The 23058-nt window shown below is 46.0% G+C and overlaps 1 protein-coding gene across 1 annotated transcript in view; it reads left to right on the plus strand.

Moving 5' to 3' along the window:
• The window catches only part of arhgef1a (Rho guanine nucleotide exchange factor (GEF) 1a), an 88346-nt gene extending 77195 nt beyond the window's left edge, over positions 1-11151 (plus strand). Inside the window, exon 22 of the mRNA XM_035183421.2 lies at positions 10490-11151. Coding sequence (XP_035039312.1) covers positions 10490-10518 — 29 coding nt within the window. The 3' untranslated portion in view covers positions 10519-11151. The remainder of the gene's footprint in view (positions 1-10489) is intronic.
• Positions 11152-23058: the final 11907 nt, after the last annotated feature.

A 23058-nucleotide genomic window follows, 5' to 3' on the forward strand; every position in this document is an offset into this window, starting at 1 on the left:
TATCGTTAACATTAAAACTAACAGCGTTACTTGTGCTGAGAAATAACTGTTCCATAAGAACCTTCAATTGAAAAAAATATAACAAATTTTTAAAGGTAATTATGGTAAAATGGCATAAAAAAACTGTTACAGAACCGAGTGATTAATAGTTTAAAATAATTTAATAACACTGCTTCTTTATCGTAAGTAGGACTGTAGATTTCATATAGTGCATACATGTGTTATGATCTGTTTTCTTAGTGGACCCAAAATTCAGAACACGAAAAGGCTGGTAGATGGTCGTAAAAAAGGTTTATTGATCAAAGCTGGAGCTGGGGTGGTGGTGGCAGGCAGTAGGGATCCAAAAGTCCTGGCAGGGTGAGGTCGGAGCAGATTAAGTTGAACAAACGGAAGGTGCGCAGCTGATTCTGTGGCAAAGGGAGCATGGAGTAAATAAGTATACAAAACAAGAGACATGTAGTCACAAAAAGCCGAGAAGAGTTACCACACTGGTGAACGGGCGATCTGGCGACGACAGGGGAGATGAGCTGAGGTCTTATAGAGTGAGAGGTGAAGTTGATGAGGAGATGAAAGCTGCGCAGGTATACGACATGAGGCTCCTCCCAGCTCCAGGTAGAGCCACCAGGGAAGGAGAAACAGTGGGGCTAGGGAAAACACTGAGCACAAAAGGAGGTGGAAAAACCTGGTCCTAACAGTACCCCCCCCCAATGGATGCCTCTAGGCGAACCCCCCTGATTTGTCAGGATGGGCACGATGGAAGACCCTGATCATTTGAGGGTCCAGAATATATGACCGGGGCACCCAGGAGCGCTCTTCGGGACCATGACCCTCCCAGTCGACCAGATATTGCAGGCCTCTGCCACGCCGACGGACGTCCAGAAGGCGGCGCACGGAGAAAGCTGGGTGATAGTCAATAATCCGGGCGGGTGGAGGGGGTTTGGCTGGAGGGCACAGAAGGCTAGAGAAAACTGGTTTTAACTGTGAAACATGAAAGGTGGGATGTATTCTCAAAGTATTGGGTAGCTTCAACCTGACAGCAGAGGGATTGATTACCTTTTCAATGACAAATGGTCCTATGAAACGAGGGGCTAACTTCTTGGATACTGACTTCAAGGGAATGTATTTGGAGGAAAGCCACACAGACCAACCTGGCTTATAAGCAGGAGCAGGAGTCCTACGTCTGTCAGCGAGGCGTTTGTTGGCTTCCACAGAGCGAAGTAGAGCTGAGCGGGTGTCTTTCCAGACCTTCCTACAGCGACAAAGGTAATGCTGAACGGAGGGTACAGCCAAATCGCTCTCCTGGGAGGGAAACAGAGGTGGTTGATAACCCAGAGAAGCCTCAAAAGGGGACATACCTGTGGCCGCATCAGTTAAGGTATTATGGGCATATTCAATCCAGGTCAGGTGAGAACTCCAGGTTGAATGGTTGAGTGCTGAGATGCAACGCAGGGCAGACTCCAGGTCCTGATTAGCCCTTTCAGTTTGTCCATTGGTCTGTGGGTGGAATCCAGAAGATAGGCTGACCTTGGCTCCAAGGGCCTGGCAAAATGCCTTCCACACATGAGGTGAACTGGGGACCCCTGTCAGAAACGATGTCAACTGGTATGCCCTGTAGACGGAAAACATGGTCAGTTAATAGGTTAGCAGTCTCCTGAGCAGATGGTAACTTGGGCAGGGCATGAAAATGGACAGCCTTGGAAAATCTATCCACCACGGTAAGAACAACTATGTTACCTTGTGAGGGAGGCATACCAGTGACAAAATCCAAGGCGATGTGTGACCAGGGACGGTTAGGAACCGAAAGTGGACGCAGAAGGCCGGCTGGAGGATGGTGGGACGCCTTGCTCCTCGCACACACAGAACAGGCAGCAACATATGAACGAGTATCTGCATCCATCGTGGGCCACCAGAAGTGTCTCTTCAGGAGAGAGAGAGAGTGCGGCTAATTCCAGGGTGGCAGGCAAACCTAGAGGTGTGAGCCCACTGAAGGACCTGATAACGGACAGAATCTGGGACGAAAAGATAGTTAGGTGGACCTGTACCTGGATCTGGTTGATTCTGTTGTGCCCGTCTGATCTCCGCTTCAATCTCCCATGTGACTGCTGTGACAACACAGGAGGGAGGCAAGATGGTTTCTGAACTTACATTGGACACCTCACATATGTTGTCGGGAGAGAGCATCTCGCTTGATGTTATGTTTACCTGGGCGGTAGGCTAATGTAAAATTAAAACGACTGAAAAACAAAGCCCACCGAGCTTGTCTGGAGTTTAGCCTCTTAGCTGACTGAATGTATTCTAAATTCTTGTGATCAGTCCAAACCACGAATGGTTGCTCTGCCCCCTCCAGCCAATGTCTCCACTCTTCTAATGCTAACAATTCCCTGTTCCCAACATCATAATTTCTTTCAGCAGGTGACAAGCAACGAGAATAATAGGCACATGGGTGAAGCTTGTGATCTGGACCAGAAGGTTGGGATAGAACAGCTCCTACCCCAGTATCCGAGGCATCCACTTCCACTACAAACTGCAGAGAGGGTTCTGGTTGAACTAGCACCGAAGCAGAGATGAAGAGATTCTTGAGCTTGCAAAATGCTGCCTCTGCCTCCGGTGTCCAGGAAAACTGCACAGAGGAAGAAGTTAGTTTAGAGAGGGGAGCTGCTACTTGACTGAAACCCTTGATGAATCGGCGATAGAAGTTTGCAAAACCAAGAAAACTACTCGCAATTTCTTGCGAGTAGTGGGAGTGGGCCACTCAGATACCGCTTTGATTTTTTTGGGGTCTGTCTTCACCTGCTCACCCTCGATGTACCCCAGGAAACTGACAGAGCTGGTGTGAAACTTGCACTTCTCTGCTTTGACAAAAAGCTTATTTTCTAGTAGTCTCTGGAGAACTAGTTGGACATGGGACACATGTTCACTGAGGTCTTTGGAGAAAATGAGGATGTCATCTAAATAAACAAAAAGGTTAAGGAAGTCACGAAGGACATCATTCACCAGTCCCTGAAAAATTGCAAAGAATTGCCCCTCATAGAACAAGAAAGTGCTGCTAATAGATGCACTGTATGAATGTGTGTGTGAATGGGTGAATGTAAAACTGTACTGTAAAGAGCTTTCAGTGGTCATCAAGACTAGAAAAGCGCTATTTAAATACAAAACCATTTACCATATTCAAAATGCCCTAGGGGTGTGTTAAAAGCCGTCTTCCATTCATCCCCATCCCAAATCCGCACAAGATGGAAAGCATTGCGGAGGTCCAGCTTAGAGAAGACAGAGGCTCCCTGAAGGGGTTCAAAATTAATGGATTAATGGAAGGGGGTATTTGTTCTTGATAGTGATGTTATTCAGGCCACGGAAGTCAATGCAATGGCGGAGAGTCTTATCCTTCTTCTCAACAAAGAAAAAAACAGCACAGAGAGGGGAAGAGGATGGGCGGATTATTCCAGCTGCTAAGAATTCTTTAATATAACTTTCCATGGCCTCTCGTTCAGGGTGCGAGAGATTATATAGACGGCTAGCGGGCAGAGTGGAACCAAGGAGCAGGTCAATAGCACAATCATAAGGTCTATGGGGGGTAGAGAAAGTGCTCGGTCTTTGCTAAATACCTCACCTAAATCTTGGTACTCTAGAGTACGTAGAGTGACAAACTGCTCCAACCTACGATTCTCCCTGCTGCCCAATCTATGTGGGGGTTGTGTTTCTTCAACCATGGGTGACCAAGAACTAGGGGTGAATTTGGAGCTGAAATTATCTTGAGGCAAATGGTTTCACGGTGGTTACCAGAGAGGACGAGGGTGAGGGGAGTAGTTTGGTGGGTTATCTTTGCTAAAAACCTACCATCCAGAGCATTAGCATTCAAGGGTGCCTTTAAGGGCTCGAGGACTAAAGCTGACTGTATAGCAACATCGTAGTCAAGGAAATTATCTTCGGCACCCGAGTCGAAAAGAGCTAGGAGGGGCAGAGACAACTGATTGGAGCAAATAGTAGCTGAAACTTGTAACTGGGATTTAGGTGGGGGGGAAGTGGCTGGCTTGGCTCATCAGTACCCCCACTTTTACGGACGAGCCTGGTCTTTTGGCAGAATCGAGCAAGTCACAAGGAAATGACCCATTTGACCACAATATATGCACTCACCGGCCTGGTTGCGACGTAGACGCTCCGCAGGAGTTAGTCAGGCCCTGCCAAGTTGCATGGGTTTGTCCTCTGGAGAAGCAGTGGCCAAGCTGGGCTGAATAGTGGAGGTTTGTTGTGGACCAACTGTGGCGCGAGTTGTGGGCATGATGTGAGTGCTGGTGACTGGCTGCGAATGAGAGGATTTCTCCAGGCGGCGTTCACGTAGGTGATTGTCCAACCTGATAGTTAGAGAGATGAGGGAGTTGAGACTTTCAGGTTCATCCCTGGAGGCAAGTTCATCCTTAAGCTGTTCATTTAACCCTTTCAAAAATACCCCTCTTAGTGAATGCTCATCCCATGAGCATCAGCTGCCAAGGTCCAAAACTCCACTGCGTAGTCTGCTGCGCTCCTTAGCCCCTGACTGTCAGGGTGCGGTGAAGCAGTAGGACCCAGATGCAGAGTATTAACAAAAAGTGTAATTTTAATGAAAACAGAGTCTTTAACAGACAACTAAAGCACACGGGAGAAAACACAGGAAGCTTACACAGGGGGTGCAGAGGAGACACTGGATACGAAAAACACAGGAGATCAGGACAGGATACCAGGACGGGAGATAACGACGGTTAGACAAGAGATCACACCAAACATACGACAACGATCCGACAAGGACAAAGGGAAGCACTGAGGCTTAAATACAGACACACAGGGAAGGCAGGGGCAATTGGACACAGGTACACTGAAACACAGGAACAACTCAAACAAACATAAACACAGGGATGTACTAATAAACAGAAAACACTTCTTCAAAAAGAGGTGGAACCACCGGGGCTCGGGCGGGCGGTGCGGAGGCCAGTCAGGGGAAGAGTACTGAGGCTCGGGCGGGCGGCACCGTGGCCGCTCAGGGGCAGAGTACAAAGATTCGGGCAGACAGCACCGTGGCCGCTCAGGGACAGAGTACAGAGTCTCGGGCGGGCGGCGCGGTGGCCGATCAGAGACAGAGTACAAGGGCTCAGGTGGACGGCCCAGAGGCCGGTCAGGGACGAAGCACTGGGACTCCGGCGGACGGCCCGGAGGCCGATCAGGGACAGAGTACAGAGTCTCAGGCGGGCGGCGTGGAGGCCGGTCAGGGGCCGAGAACAAAGATTCGGGCGGACGGCACCGTGGCCGTTCAGGAACAGGGAACAAGGGCTCAGGTGGACGGCCCAGAGGCCGGTCAGGGACGAAGCACGGGGACTCAGGAGATAGCCGCTTCTGCAGCTGTCCAGAAACATCAAGGGGCGTAGACCTCAGACCCCCGACGCCAGAACTGGAGTGGACTCTGCGGGGAACCCCGACGCTGGAACAGGAGTGGCGTCTGCCGGGACCCTCCGGCGCGGAACAGGGACTGGAGTGTACGCTGCCGGGACCCCCAACGCCAGAACTGGAGTGACGTCAGCCGGGACCCTGCGGAGCGGGACAGGGACTGGAGTGTACGCTGCCGGGACCCCCGATGCCAGAACAGGAACTGGGACTGGCGTGGTTGCTGCCGGGACCCCTGACGCCGGAACAGGAGTGGCGCCTGCTGGGACCGTCCGGCGCAGAACAGGAACTGGGACTGGCGTGGTTGCTGCCGGGACCCCCGACGCCGGAACAGGCGTGACGTCTGCCGGGACCCTCCGGCGCAGGAACAGGAGTGGCGTCTGCCGGGAGTGGCGTCTGCCGGGAGCCTCCGGCACGGTACCGGAGTTGAAGTGATGAGTGCCGGGATCCCCAACGCCGGAACAGGTGTGGCGTCTGCCGGGACCCTCCGGCGCTGGACAGGAGAAGACTGCGACCCAGCCAGGACTGGAGGTGGCTGTGGCCCAGTCAGGACTGGAGGTAGCTGGTGCCTGTGAGCAGGCTGCAGAGGAGAGGGGTTCCTGCTGTGGACGCCCTCTCTCCAACGTCTGCCACCCACAGCGGACATTTTTTGGAGGCTGCGGGGTCCCCCAAGAGCCAGGCGGCTTCCCGCGTACGGGTTTGAGGATGGGGCTGGAGGCTGGTGCCTGAGAGCAGGCTGTAGAGGTGAGTGGTTTTTGCTCCGACGTCTGCCACCCACAGCGGAAACTTTCTGGAGGCTGCAGGGTCCTCCAAGAGCCAGGCGGCTTCCCACGTACGGGTTTGAGGATGGGGTTGGAGGGTTGAGGAAGAGCACGGAGTGTGAAAACATGAAACACAGGAACAACTCAAACAAACATAAACACAGGGATGTACTAATAAACAGAAAACACTTCTTCAAAAAGAGGTGGAACCTAAACACTGGCAAATACGAAACCCTGACACTGACGGTGTGGCCACCTAACAATTTGTCTTTCTTCACCTCCACCTCACTAACAAACACCTCAATGTCAGTATCAGAGAGTTTCGCTTCTTCTTTTCATTGCTTGATACCATGATTCACCATGGAAACCCATTGGTCAGCAGGAGAATTTTTTATTCATGAAGTGCTTTGCATTGACCATTTATGGTTGAATGTGGGCATGTAGAGGGTGGATCATGCATGCACGTTTCCAGGTGGAGTGTGATTTATAAAGGGAACATTACCTTTAGGTGTGCTACTACACGTTTTCATAAATCTGAATATTTATTTGCATACGTCATTTTTTGGCCCTTTTGTGCCTTTAGTAAGAATCCTATGCACTGTTTTATAAATGATGCCCCAGGTCAGTCAAGTGACTCTCAAACCGTACAGCAGTACAGAACTGCGGTACAACTAGCTCCCACTCATTTCACTGTGCATATTGTTTCTTAGCATTAACTAACAGGCATGTTAGAGTGATTTCAAAATAAATGGGACGTCACATTTGTTCATTCTGTGAATGCATTCATGAATTAATGAGGTAACCAATTGATTAATTGATTAAAATACACTAAATTAATTTAACTGAATGAAGTACTGATAATCAGTAAATAAAAATAATGATACAAAATTATGACTGTGTGTGAAACTATTTCAGAGAAAATTGAGATTTGAAGGTTCAGTGTGTAGAATTTTGTGACATCTAGTGGTGAAGTTGAATGTTGCAGCTGAATACCCCTCACCTCACCCTCCCCTTCCAAACATGAAAGAGAACCTGAGGTAATCTTCAGTTGTCATAAAATATCAAAAGGTGTTTCGTTTGTCCAGTCTGGGCTATTGTAAAAAACATGGCAGCCTCCATAGAGAGGACCTGCTCCTGATGTAAATTTAAAGTATTTAAATATAAAGGGCCCACTCTAGGGTAAAGAAAAAAACAATTCGTACAATTTAGAAGATCACACACTAGTGAAAACATCACTAGGATTATTTTATATTCAATTTCTGCCAATAGATCCCTGTGGAGGTGGCTCAGTGAGCACCTCCAGGGAGAGGGGATTGGCACAGCTGAGACTAGTTGGCCAATCAACTCTCCCTGGGTTCAAAAGGCAGCCGCGGAGCTGCCAGAGGGGGACACTCAGGACCGAGACACGCGGAGAGACACCATCACACAGAGACACTGAACTAACCTGAGCTGCAAAGCCAGGGGCCAGCGGAAATAGCTGGCACTATACGTTTAGAGTTGGTGAATTTGTGTTTTCACATTATTTAATAAAGTGATTATGAAACCCGAATGGTTTGTCTCTGGTTGCTGTGGTGAGAGCTCCATGGCATGGTCTACTGCCAAAATCCCTTTCACCTAAATCTTACACACTGAACCTTTAAATAATTTATGATTTGTCATTACCACTGTGTGAATAATTAGTCAAACTTTATAATGAAGAAAAACTTTCAAGCATTCTCGCAATAAAATAACAGACCGTAATTGCAAAACTACAGATTCTGATTCTACAGACTAATTTCACTTCACAATGACAGTTCACCACCTCAAATTGTCAACCAGACAATATCATGACAATCTGATGTAGAATGTCAACATAAAAGCCTTTGGAAATATCATACATTCACTGTTTTGGTTGTGGCAACTGAGAAGGAGATTCTAATGGCACTTGACAATAAGGACGTAATTGAAAAGATGGCAGAGGGCAGTAAATTACTGCATCGCCTACTTGTTTACTAGTCTGGTAACCGTTACATTAATAAATAGGGTTAGCCTACAAAATTTGAGGTCTGGTGCTTTGCGTGTAAGGAAAGCTAAACAATCTGCTTAATGTCACAAGTAGATTGTTTATAATACATATAACTCTCTTAATTAGGGAAGATCTTGTCTAGAAAGATAAAGGTCTGGACTGAAAGTGCTACTGCCGAATGAGAGAGATGTCTGGTATGCACCGATTGGTCTGTTTCTTGGACTCTGCTCATGACAATGTTGAGATGGTTGATGTATCGTCTAGACACATTAGTCACTGTGAGGACATTATTATCCCTACCGACAGATTTTAATTGCGATTTGTTGACTGCCCCAAATCAAGTTTTGGAATTGAATATTTAGATCTGTCTTACACAAATGTGAACACAGAATTCTCTCTCAACACAGACAGCTTAAGAAATCTGGTCAGTAATAGGTCCCGCAACTCCAAAAGGAATCCATCATTGTGCCTGATGCAAAAATAAATCAAGACTTTTATTTATTGACCTTTCGTCACCACAAGAATGTATTTTCTTTCCATTACTGTGCAACCTCTGCAATGACTGCAGTGGTCAATATAGTGATGGACACATCCATAAATTTGCTGATGATGTGGTAATCATCAGCCTACTTTATGATTAGGAAACATTCCATTGGCCTGATGAATTTGTCCACTGGTGTGATGACCATGATTTAAGGCTAAACATCACCAAAACAAAAAAGAATTTTCATTGATTTCAGAAGATCTGCATCACTCCCACTCTCCCCGTTAATGATCAGTGAGTTGGCAAAGTCATTGATTGTAAATGTCACTTTGACTTGAACACTGCAGAAATCTTCAAGAAAAGTCAACATGGACATAATTATTTTGGGGGGTAAATTGGGCCCAATCCCATTTCACCCCTTAGCCCTTCCCATTCGTTTATGCGCGTTCACGTGTAGGGATAGGCTGTCCCAATCCCTGTTGGGACGGGGGGTAGGGCTAAGGGATAGGGCTTTAAAACTGAGATTTTTTAGACCCACACTTCAGGCTGAGGGGTATCCAGAATGCCTTGCGAATCACTGGCAAGCTGGGAGAGAGACCCACAAATATAGTATTTTCTCCATTAATAAGGATTTAAAAATTACAATAATGATTGTAAAATCGTAGTTTAATATCATTTCAATGTATTATGGTCACTTTTATCACAACAACCTTAGAACAAAAGATTGCGACCGCGCTAGCCATCTTTTTTTGCATGATAATCCCGTATTTTCACATAATTTCATATTGCATCCCCCCTCCCTCTTTGAAGACACACGATGCACTTGATTGAACCCACGTATAGCAGCGATGTTACTGAACTTAACTGCTCCTCTAATAACAAAGCATCCTGGCAGGGTTGTGTGATGGAAATTTGACCTGGTGAGACTTCTGAAATAAAGAGATTATAGAATAATAGTCTTTTAAGTATACTTTATTCCTTGCAAGGAAGGTCAGACAATCATACAGCATGAGTAGAGCATTCTGCAGAGGGAATGAGAAAGAAACAGATGCAGGTGTGTGTGAGAGAGAGAGAGAGAGAGAGAGAGAGAGAGAGAGAGAGAGAGAGAGAGAGAGAGAGAGAGAGAGAGAGAGAGAGAGAGAGATGAGCACAGTCTCAGATTTGTGGCCCTGATGTCATCTTGGCAGTTTACACAAGCAGAAATAGTATGCATAAGCAGAGATATTATATAGTGTGGTATAATGGAAAAATGTTCCATTACAGTTGTCTTCAGACCACTGCTAGCAGCCTGAAGCTGTGTGCTTTTGATTCATACGTGAAATAATGCTGAGCATCCAAGCTTTTCAATTTCAAATGTCATTGATTCACCTGCATTAGCACAGACATTATTTGGATATTATAGGTTTGTCACTTTAGTAACTGCAATCAATAGCATTGGTTTATTTAAGATCTCAACAATTTTATTACAATAACCCTATAACTTTGATGATTTTCGAGCAGCAGCTCTCCTTGTCTGATGTCTTTACTTGACAGAAAGGCTAGATCAAAGCCAAAACCATTCCCTTTACAACACATTCATCCTCCTCCCCTCAGGTCAGGTGTGAAGTCTGAAAGTTATTTGCTGGCAAATTCAAGCAGCAGTACCAAACAAATTACAATAACAACAAGACTGGAATGTGTGTAAGCTCTGAATACATGATATTTCATTATTATATCGTACTGTTGTGTTGAAACTTGAAATTGAAATTTGTTTAATTATAGAATCAAGACACAATGGTCTTTTCACTTTTGGGGAACAGGACTAAATTGTTTTTGAATTTTGTTTTTCAGATCTTCAAGATATTCCAGAGGACATCTGATTGTCTGAATATTTCACAGTGCTGATCAGGTTATATGGATTTTGATGTAACCTGATTGACTTCAAAAATGTGTATCTTATAGTCTTAATATTTATTTAGCTGCTTTTGAGTGGATGGCATGTGGCAGTGAGTATTTTGATTTTTAAATTTTATGCTTTGGATTATTTCCATGATATAATCCATCACTTGACTAAAGGGTGTGGAAAATAGATTGATATTGCTTATATGCATGTAACAATTTAATCTCAAGTTTTAACAAGGTCTGAGGGATAGGGTATACAAGTATTGCTAATCTTCAATTATTTTACATAGTACAAGTTAAACATCCATTTTTTTCATCAATATGTTTTTCTCCAAAAATCGAGGAATTTAGTCGTAACTCGTTTTATAATGAAATACATTTTTTTTAATGAAAATTGGATATGAAAAATGGAATCACACCTTTGTGGTTTACACCAGAGGTTTGGTGAGGGGGTCACCAAACAGTTCCGGGGCAGGGTCAGTGAATGAGCAGAATAGCCTGAATGGGTGTGATTTGTTTAGAGTTCCAAGATACAATAGTTTAAGCAAATATTACTGATTTTCCTTATTTACCCTGGTGTGAAATTAATAAATGCCCCTGGACATACCGTTTACTTGTGTATTTGACTGTGTATTTGGTGTTGTCTAAAGCTATGTCAGCAATATTAGGCTACAATTACTCAATTGAGTGTCTATTTGATAATATATAATGTTTGACCAGATGAGTTGTTTGGACCAGGAGGAAGGGTTGCAGGACGAGAGACAGCCTAGCACAGTCTCCATCTCCTTGTTCATTTGTTCTGAATGACCATTGGACTGGGGGTGAAACCCCGAAGACAGACTGAATGACGCTCCCAGGAGCCTGCAGAACTCAGACCAGAAACGAGAGGTAAATTGGGGCCCCCCATCAGAGATGACGTCCCTGTGTCTTCTTCCATGGAGGGCCCCCAGAAACGCTGGCGCAGCAGGGCAAGGGTGCGTCTCACTCCAGGGTGACAGGCAAGGCGTGATGAGTGACCCCATTGAAAAACCTGAGATCCCAGGGTGGCAGGAACATACAAGCGGTTATCAGGACAGGCACTGGGACAAGGATATTCAGTGTGCGATTGCTTAACCTTGTCTTCAATTTCCCAAGAAATGGCATATCTGACACCTCTTCCTCTTACTCGCCCCAAGCGGGGCTGCTGCTAGGGCTAAGGAGGAGGCCGGACGCTCGGGTCGAGTGTCGTAGTCGTCGTGGTCAAGAGCTCTCTGTGCGGCGGCGGTGGCGGCGGTGGCTTTTACAGCCTTCACAACCGCGGCGGACGCTTCCGTGCGGGGGATGCACTCCCTTCGTGTCACGGGAGCCTTTCCCAGCTGCTCTAGGAACACCCTCCGCTTGTTCCGCTTGCCCGGCATCCAGTCTGGGTTGATCTCTCTCCATATCACAAAGGCATTGTAGGAAGAGACGTCGAGAATGTTGTGAAAGACGACCAGGGGCCAGCGTGCGGTCATCCTCCTGCAGCTGTACATTCCGATCACCTTGTCTAGGTTGTCCATGCCACCTTTGTTGCGGTTGTAGTCCAGGACGATGACCGGTTTCCTGTCCTCGCGGTCGTGGTGCTCAGGAGCACCACGTTCCTGTTTTTCTTTGGGATGTAGGACACCAGAGTGGCGGTGGGCGTGAATGCGAACTTGGATGAGAACACCTCTCTTCCCTTGACTGCGAGCAGCCCGGTCGGGAGCTCGGGCTTGTTCTTCCGAACCGTGCCGACCACGGTGAGCTCCGTTCCGTTCTGGGCGTCCGCCGCTCGGCTTTCTGGTGTACACTTGCATCTTTCAAGCGTAGCTGGATTTCGCATCGCAGGCCACCCACGACTTGATCCCGTATTTCGCCGGCTTGCTGGGCATGTACTGACGGAACGGACACCGGCCTAGGGAGAAAAACAGGAGGAGAAGAGATGAGAGGAGATGAGATGAGGACGAGGACTAGCAGCCGCTATCTACATAACATAACATAACATAACAATAATATTAAAAAGACTAACCTCTGAACGGAACCAGTTGCTCGTCCACGGTCACTTCGGGCCCCGGGTTGTAGAGGTGCGGTAGCCGTGACACCCACGCGTCCCAGACCTCTCGCACGGCCACCAATTTGTCCGTGGCTCGTCTCGTGCGTCTCGTCTCGCGGTCGTCGAAGCGCAGCAGTCTGGAGTACGTGTGGAAGAGTTTTAGGGGCATCGTGGCATGAAATATCGCCCGGCCGCTCTCGGCGTCCCATAGGATAAGATCAGCAGCCCTACGTAGGCGCGCCGGTCGGTCCATCCTTTTCCAATCGTCGCCGTATTTTCGACGACCCTCCCGATTCGTCATCTCCAGGATGTTCTCTACCGTCAGCGTGATGAACAGGCGGAACGTCGATGCTAGGTCACCGGTGCGGGACGTCGCGTGGATCGTGGGGCCCGGAGGGACCCCGCTTTGAGCCGCAGCAGAGGAGGAGGAGGAAGAGGAGGAGGAGAAGGAGGAGCAGCGGCCCTCCTCTCGGCCGTACGCCCTCGAGGACCATGTTATTTCCCCGTTTCTTGACGGGAAGGTCTCTCTTTCCACGAGTCCGGTGGTGGTGGTGGTGGTGTCGCCGTGGTCTTGTCCTTCTTCTTCTTCTTCTTCTTCTTCCAAGGATGACGAATCTGCAGAAACATCACCCACTGGGTCGTAGTCTTCGTCACCGTCGTCGTCTTCGTAGTCACGTCGTCGTCTTCATCGCCGTCATCGCCGTCGTCCTCTCTGTCTTCTTCTCGGTCTGCTTTTCTGTCTGCTTCTCGGTCTGCTTCTCCATCTCCTTGTCCGTCCGCTTCTCGGTCTGGCTCTTTCGCGTCCTCTTCAGGTTCAGAGGATGGTTGCTGGGAGAATAGCTGTTGGAGAACCTGTTCTCTGGTGAAACGCTCCTGACGTGACATCGTGCCATGGTCCGGGAGGGTGGCACACGGAGAATGGCGTGCCGGCTTCTATGTGGGTCTAATGTACCCCCCTAGATTACAATTGGAATCAGGTGTGGGTCTAAATGACCCCACAGAGCACCACAGTGCCCTCTCTGGGGGTCTAAATGACCCCCCCAGGAGAATCGAGAATGACAATCCATTGGTCTCAATTACCCCAGGAGAATTGAATAATGACAATCCTTGGGTCACCCTAACCCTAACCCTGACCGGCCAGGGCTTGCGTATGATCACACGCACGCACTCACGCACGCACACACAGACACACACACACTCTGGGTCAATCTGACCCAGGAACAACAAGAGGGTTAACAGGGTAAAAAGAACGTAGAAACCTCAGAGAGAGCCACATGTGAGGGATCCCTCTCCCAGGACGGACAGAAGTGCAGTAGATGCCACGTGTAAAGGAGAACATCAGAAAGATAAGGGTATTTACAGCATTGATTAGAATAAACACTTTGTAGCATAATGGAAGGTCAATGAATTGATGGATTATTGTCAGGAGAGTAAAGTATCTGAGTAGAAATATTGTATATCAAGCAGTCTTGTTGTAATCATAGTCCATGGTCAGCAGCCACCACGATCATGATCCACCATCAAGATCGGATGCCACTATAGTCCACAATCATTATCCATCAGGATCCACCATCAGCTGCCATCTCGATCGTGGTCCACCACCACCATCAGATGCCAACACGATACAGGATCCGCCATTACGATCACGATCTCTGATATGCGATCCACCATCATAATCCACGATGTGGATCTGCGGACGACAAGGCAAAGGGACTCCAGGGCAGAAGTCAAGTCAGTAACATGTATTGATGAGATTCATTTCTTTGATGTGATAAGGAGGGAGAAAAAAATCAAACCTGGGCTGCAGTAACTGAGGGAGTGAATGCTGTGTCCCCTGAGGTTTGGTCGGTGGCACAAGTAAAAAAAAAATGGTTTGACATTAAAGTAGATGCCAAAAAAAGAATTGCAGACCAGAAGAAAAATAAGCAAAAAGGGGGAGGACAAGGACCACTAGATCTGCCAGCCCAGCCACACAGTCCACTTCCCAGTCCTCTTTCCCGGAGATTGTCAGCATCCCCGCGTCCTAACCGACGAGGTTCTGCAAAACCAGCTGGCTCCCCTGGATGCAGTGAAAGAAATAGCTACAGGAATAAACAACATAAATGAAACATTTAAATAATTACTGGATGTCCTCGCAAATAAATAAGTGCATAACTGAATGTGTGTCTGTCATTTGCTTCAGAAAAGTTAGGATAAAACCATAAGGAAAAGTGAATAATTTATTCTATAATTATTAATATTAACTTTATTCAGTAGACATTTTGAAATAAGGCATTTTAACTTACCATCATTAAAGATGCTGCTTTAAGGCGTAGCGAGCCAGCACTGCAGCCCTGTCAGGAAGCCCCTCATTTGGCTGTGCGTTTTCTTGCCTGTCTGGTTGTGGTTCTGCTCCGGGTGGTAAGGGGATACCATGAGTGATAGCTAGGTTGTGCAGGACACAGCACGCCAGGATTATTCTGCACACCATCTCAGGTGTATAAAGGAGCTTTCCCCCAGCTGTGTCCAAGCTAATCCAGTGACCCTTGAGCTGCCCAAATGTGTGCTCTATCACGGCGCATGTGTGGGCATGTATGTCATTATAGCACACCTCTTGAGGGGTTTGAGGGTTGGCAAAAGGAGTCATCAGCCAGGTTTTAGGCCATATCCCCCGTCACCTAAATAAAATAACACATTGTAGCATAAACGAATAGAGGATTTACGCTTAATGAAATATAAAACAAAAGATACTCACCGACAAGCCACCCATCCCTTGCAGCTCCTGCCTCCAAACGCATTCCCACTGTGCTGTTGTGTAAAAATAAAGGAGTCGTGGGTGCCTCCTGGCCAGCGAGCCACAACGTTGAGGATGCGGTGGTCACCATCACAGATTACCTGCACGTTGACTGAATGGTAGTTTTTTCTGTTCATAAATTGCATGGAGTCTGCAGATGGAGCTTTAATGCGCACGTGGGTGCAGTCTATTTCTCCAACAATATTTGGCATTACAGCAATGCCATAGAACCTCCTCTTCACATCACTCTGATGTTGTTCATCATAAGGAAATTTAATGTAAATGGGCATTTGCCTTATGATGCCATTTAAAACCTTCGGGATGACACGACTCAGAGAAGGTTGTGAAATCCCAGCCCGATCTGCTATTCGCCTCTGAAAAGTACCTGTAGCCAGGAAACCGAGGATGGACAGGACTTGAACCTGAGGAGGTATAGGGTGAGAGTGGTGTGTTGAGTGACTAAGATGCTGCTGCAGGGAATAGCATAATTGCAGCAAAATATGCCTTGGCAGTCGGAAACGGCTGATATGCCATTCTTCACTATCTTCAAACATGTTTATTCAGTCCCTGAAGATGCGCTCTCTCCTGAAGGCACGTGCAGCAGCATCTTCCAGCAAGGCTAGATCAGACATCTTTCAAATTGCTTGGAGGTTAATCAGAGTCATTTATATACCCTGAAAGCCCTTTAATATGCTACCAATTACTCAGTGAATATTAACCACAGATGTGCAATTTCATGTAACTCGAAATTGTTGGAAGTGGAAACAATTATAGACCATGGACCTTGTATCTGGGGCTGAAAGCAAGAAGACCTGACCCTTAGGAGGTGTGGAGCCGGGGAGAAGGTCGATGGTGCAATCATAGGGGCGGTGAGGAGGCAGCGACATGGCCCGGGACTTATTCAGCACTTCTTTTTGTTCCAGATATTCAGGGGGCATTCCTGAAGGGTCAGATAACTTGGGGGAAACTGAAAGGTTGGAAGTGGAGGGGCCGGCAGAATTAGGGCACACAGCATGACAGACGTTACTCCACTGTAATATAGCCCCAGTCTCCCAGTGAATATGAGGGTTGTGTTTCCTTAGCCACGGATAGCCCAGAACAACAGGTTGTTGGGGAGCATTGATCAGGTGAAAGGTAATAGTCTCAAAGTGGTTACCTGATATGCCCAGGTGAAGAGGAGCCATCTGGTGGGTAACCGTGCACAGGAGTCGACCATCCAGGGTGGTGCTATTGATGGGTCTCTCCAGAGAAACCCGGTGAAGGTCCAGCTGATCAGTGGGTAGAGTATCCATCAGGTTGGTATCTGTGCGGGAATCAATGAGAACAGATACCTTAAAACTTTGTCCCAGGCAGAATAGCTGTGCATGGAGCAGAGGCAGAGAGGGCATACTAGAGTTCACAGTCCGAACAGATACAGGTCTGGTCCATCCTCCGGTCCAGGGTTGTTTGCCAGTCCGTGGCCTCGAACCACGGACCTTCCAGTCTGATGTCCCTTTTTCGAACCACTATTCCACCGCCACTCCTGAAAAAGCCGATTAAACCCTTAACATTGTTCATAGGGTGTTTAATAAAATTTTTGCCAATTATGCTCAAAATACTATAACATATTACTAGTATTGTGCAGATAGATGATGATCTCACTGATGGCCAGAGTGATAAAAGATAGACAAAAGTTTCCATAATTTGTTTTAATTACCAATATTATTTATAGTAGTGGCATTAATGTATAATTAGTAGTGGTGCACCGATGTATCGGCCGTATATCGGTAGCGGCCGATATTTGCCTCGTTTACTGCCATCGGCGTATCGGTAATAAACTTGACTTTCACCAATAACATTGGCCGATGTTCATTGGTATGTTTTCTGCAGCCTGCCAATCTGGCATCCAGATAATGGTACACTGACGCCGGGTTTACACCGGGCGCTGAAGCGCCGCGCAGCGCAGCGCAGCGCCAAGGAAAGCCAGGCGCCTCCCATCCCCCTGTTAAACCTTTGTGCGGTTCACATGGGCTGGCAATGCGCCGCCGCGCCAGCGCCCTTCACCGATGGTTTCGGCGTGCGAGCGAGCGTATCGCGCCAGGAAACAGACTGAAAAATGATTTTAAACGATATAAATGACATATTTTATATGATATAAATGATCAAATATGCATCCCATACTTTGTATTCCCCTTCTGTTGTCCTGGAGTTTTAATTTTCCCAATTTTCCCAATCACATAATTAAATGTCCCCCTCTGCCCATCCACTACAGCCACACAAGCAGTCATATAGATAAAAAGAGTGAGGGGGGGGCAAAAGGCTTGCTTTGAGAATACGTCATTTACCCCCGACACCCGACATTGAACGGGTTACATACGCGGAGAAATGCGGGTCCGGTGTGAACAGCCAGATGACGCTACCCTAAGGGTTTATGCTAGTGTTTTGTAAGGCTTCATTGCAAGCATCTGTTTACAGTTGAGATGATGTCTTGAGTAGGCCTGGTGATACTGTTAAATGTTTGGCTGAATAGGTGTCTATGTCCATCCATGGCATCTAAAGTTACACTTGTCACTTTTTCTGTTTTTCATATTATTCAAGTAATAAACAAATATCGGTATCGGTATCGGCTAGATTGTTGTTTTAAATATCGGTACCGGTATCGGCCAATAATTTCCATATCGGTGCATCCCTAATAATTAGATTTAAATTGGCCTTCTATAGTTTTACATTTGCAACACCACAACACTTCAACACTACACCCACACACAGACAAGTCAGACAATCATTGATATTTGATTGTAAATAAAACTTTAATTCATAAATCCAAGTGACAGTCAATGAGAGAGCGAAAGTTTTGCTCTTCTAATTATGGCTGACTGCATGCAAAAGAAGAAGGGATGTTTGACAGCAGCCGCATGGTTGGCTGGATCGGATTGTGGTAGAATCTTATCGACCAAAAAAATGCCCACAATCAGCTGATTAATAAACAGAAAGAGGGGTAAAGAGAAAAAGAGTGATTGAATATGAGAAAGTCTTCCTGATCGAACATAGGCTGAGCATCATTTCAATCAGGTGACACTTCAATTTAACAGTTGAACAAACATTTTTATTGCCATGAACAACAAAGAACATAATGGTAAATATTATACTTTTTTTTTTACAAGACTCTAATGTGATCATTGCAATGTCGGATGCCACCGGGGTCTTCCACACACAGCTAGAGAGGAACGTGTTGCTTTTCAGCATCTTTTATTTTTCTTTAAATTAAACAAACAAAATAAATTCAAACAACTCAACTTAAAGTTCCAGCAATTTCTGCTGGCGCCTAGCTTTGCAACTCAGCAGGGTCTCTTGTGTTTCTCCTGCGCATCCCTCTCTGTCAGCTCAGCTGCTGCCTTTTGAATCCAGGGAGAGTTGATTGGCCGACTAGTCTCAGCTGTGCCAATCACCTCTCCCTGTTTACAACTGAACCAGGTTTTTAAAAAGTGAAATGTTCCTGCAATGAGAAACAATTAACAATGGGGCTGGTAACTCTTCTAATTTATAAATACAGTGGAAATCGCTTATAGTGATCATGTCTGTCTGGGGTCAAATTGATCACACTAGGCAAATGATTACTCTAACAGGTTGTTTTTTTTTCAATTTGGGCTGCATTTTTCATGCAGATAACTATCTATGACATCTATACAAATTTATTACATCAAAACAGTATAAAATAATGTAAATTTCACTCACGTTTACAAAAACAGTAATGTTAGGAATGCAAACGTGCAACTCAGCCATAGCTTTGCGGTGGTTTCAGTGCATTTCCTTACTTTTAAAAGGCCTGAAAATAACCTGGTAGCAGGGTTCTAACACAAACATGTTCATAAAATACTTTTTTAAGTAATACAAATTGCAACAAAAATAAGGTTACCTCTGTTTTGTTAGTCGGCTCATGTACCACCAAGAAAAGCAGTTTTGCAAACTTGTCCAGTGATGCCTGGATCGTGATTTTGTCCCAAACCAAGTCCACTTCTTTGCAAAAGAATGCAAAAGGTCAAAGTTGTTGAAACCCTCACACAGCGAGACCAGTCTATAAAATCCAGATTGCATTTTTCATCTCAGCCCAGGATGGTACAGGGGTCTCCTCTTTTTCCGCCTCCTCTCTCTCCTCGACAGCATCTGTATACACACCAGAGCACTCGATCACAAAGATGTCCTCATCGACTTTAACACTGCTCAAACTATTCTGTGCTAATCTTAGCAGGTGGATCAACAGCTGTCAGATCCTACTCTGGTGAAATGACGAGGTCTTGTTTCCTCTAGCAATTTCTTATTGGGAAGGCCTCCACATGAGCCCAGGCACCCCTAAGCATGAGGACAGCGTCCAGGAGGCTGACTTTTTGACTTTTTTCAGCAGTAGTTCTGGTCCCCTCATCAATTTGGTGCAGCACACTGCTGGCCATCTCTTTGCAAAAGTAAGCTTTAGCTGTCCTGATCCCCTGGTCACAGGGCTGGAGAATGGAGGTTGTGTGCTTTACCAGGAACTCAAGACGGATGTTTCCTGTACAAGCAGAAGAATATTCTTCCTCTCTTGGCCCAATTTCTATTATACACTCAAAATATCAAATTTTATTTGAATAGCCCATATTCAGGGCAGAAGTGTAATAGATGCCACAGTAACGTAAAAAATAACAATATTTACAGCATTGATTAGAAGGAACAATTTGTAACATGATTGAGAAGTGTGTCAATGTTTAAAGTATTTATACATAATAAAATGTCTGATAGAGATGAAGGGAGGAGCAATGACATGCTTGATATACAAAATGTCTACTCACAATGAGAAGACATATTGTATATCAAGCAGTCTTTGTTGGAATCATAGTCCATGATGAACGGCCACCATGATCACGATCCACCACCACAACATCGTCCGCTAGCTTAGCCACTTCTGGTGGACATTTAGGCTTAAAACATTGTGGAAATGTCCTCGTTTCGAGTCAAATATGAATGTTGGGGCTTGTGGACACTTGGATGATACCACACGAGCAGTTTCAAGATTCAAGATTCAAGAGTTTATTGCCAAATGCACAACAATTACATTAAGCAATCGCTGGCAATGAAATGCTTGTGTCACAGGCTCTCTTATCGCAATGCTCAGAATATTACAGCAAAAAATATAGAATAAAATATATAAAATAGAATATCAAAAATTTAAAATAGAAAATAAAATATATATCTAAATATATATATACACCTAAAGAAAAAACAATAGTGCAATTATGTGCAATAGTGCAAATATGCTAAGGTGCTGGTTTAGTGGAGTTATTGCAGATTGGAGGAGTTTAAAAGTCTTATGGCCTGGGGGATGAAACTGTCTCTGAGCCTGGTGGTGCGGGCCCGGATGCTGCGGTACCGTCGGCCAGACGGCAGCAGGCAAAACAGTTTATGGCTGGGGTGATAGGGGTCTTTAATGATCCGGTTGGCCTTCTTCCTACACCGCTGGGTGTAGAGGTCCTCCATGGATGGCAGCTCCATCCTGGTGATGTGCTGGGCAGACTTCACCACCCTCTGTAAAGCCTTACGGTTGAGGGCGGTGCAGCTACCATACCAGGCGGTGATGCAGCCAGTCAGGATACTCTCTATGGTGCACCTGTAGAAATTGCAGAGAATCCTGGCATCCATGTTGAGCCTCCGCAGCCTGCGAAGGAAGAAGGGCCGCTGTCTGGCCGTCTTCCTGATGGAGTCTGTGTGGTTGGTCCAGGTCAGGTCATCACTGATGTGGACCCCAAGGAACTTGAAGCTGCTGACTCGCTCCACCGTAGTCCCGTTGATGGAGAGGGGGGCGTGTTCTACTCCTTGTCTCTTCCTGTAGTCCACGATCAGCTCCTTAGTTTTGCCGACGTTGAGATGGAGGTTGTTGTCCTGGCACCAAGATGTCAGGGCTCTGACCTCCTCTCTGTAGGCCTTCTCATCGTCGCCGGTGATCAGGCCTATGACAGTCGTGTCATCAGCAAACTTAACGTTGGTGTTGGAGCTGTGGGTGGCCACGCAGTCATGCGTGAACAGGGAACAGGGAACAATGTCGAGCCAAGTCTCCGTGAAAACCATCACGTTACAAAACTTAATGTCCCGTTGAAAAGCCATCCTGCTCCGTAGTTTGTCCAGCTTGTTATCCAGAGACTGAACATTAGCCAGAAGAATACTTGGTAGTGGAGGCCGGTTCTCACGTTTCCTCAGCCGGACTAGGACGCCGGCCCACGACCCTCGTTTCCTTCGTCGCCTCCGTGCTCCAGGTACGACAGGTAAACAGGGCCATGGGTATTCTCCTTTGTTTGCTGGTCAACCCGATAAGCAGAAGTTGTTCTCTATCATAACTTATGATAGGGCTCGCTTTGTCAGAGTGCACAATGCAAAATAAAGTAGAATAAATAACAAAAAAACAGAAAAAAGAGAAAAAAGAGCAGAGCTGTGGGGGAGATTGAGACACGGCAGCCTTCCTCGGCGCCATCGTAAGTGCAAAATATGGAGTATGTTATGTTTCTTCTGCCAATTAACTGTTCTAGTCTCTGTAATAAAATGTGACGATCGATAGAGTCAAATACTGCACTAAGATCTAACAGGACAGAGACAAACCCTTGATCTGAAGCTATTAGAAGGTCATTAGTGACTTTTGCCAAGGCTGTGTCCGTGCTATATTGAGCTGTAAACCCTGACTGAAAGTCTTCGTATAATAATCGTATATTAATTTCCTGGAGAAATTCACACAGCTGATTGGCTTCAACTTTCTCTAGGATTTTAGACAGGAAGGGGAGGTTGGATAGTGGTCTGTAGTTGGTTAAAACCTCCTGGTCCAGACTGGTTTTTTTGAGAACGGGTTTACTTAAAGGACTGTGGAACATATGCTGTAAATAACCCAATTTATGTTATTGTTAATATTGTTGGAGTGTCTTTCTGTTATTTTATTGTGAAATATTTGCTCGCTTTAAGGTCAGACAATCTCATTTCCGTTTTTGTATTACATGCTTTTATTTTGAAAGTGAAGTTCCGGTAGAGGCACGGACTTCCTGTTATGAATCTGTAACTTCACAAAGGGAAAGTTTTATGTTTTAGCGACCCTCCGAAGAGGCACAAGCTCTTACGGTGTTGTTTAGGGAAGCTTCATATAAACCTGAAAACATCAGTTAAAGTCTCGACCATCTTTAGGGGGATAACTTACATATGCTGATGATGACGATAGATTGATTGTATTCATTAAAGTACTCTTTATTAGGGGCAGAATTTGTTCAAGCAACTTTGTAGGAACTCTCAACTGTTCCTGAGATTTCTGTGCTTGATGGTGTATGTAAGAGCCACTATGCAGCCTGCGTGTGTGTAGTTTAAATATTTATGTTGGTTTGATATTTTCTTTATTATCCAGGTTTGTAGTTTTAGTTTTATACAGTTAAAATATATTTTGTATTGTACATCTGCCATATTCAATTATATTCTGTTTTTCTGCGCTTTTTTGCGGCTTTTTTGTTTACGACAGTTGATGAGGCCGCGTTGCCTTACAAAATGAAAGAACGATGGCGGGCAGTGGCATTCGAGATCCAGAAAAAGAGTCAGAGGAGAGTCAGATTTAAAAATCTAGTCGCCTTTGTGGACAAGCAAGCAAGGATCATCACAGACCCTCTCTTTGGAGATTTACAAGGCCCTGCTGCTGAAAAGAAGGAAAAGAAAGTTTCAATG

Source organism: Hippoglossus stenolepis, chromosome 17 (assembly GCF_022539355.2).
Source record: "Hippoglossus stenolepis isolate QCI-W04-F060 chromosome 17, HSTE1.2, whole genome shotgun sequence".
Classification (NCBI taxonomy): Eukaryota; Metazoa; Chordata; class Actinopteri; order Pleuronectiformes; family Pleuronectidae; genus Hippoglossus; species Hippoglossus stenolepis.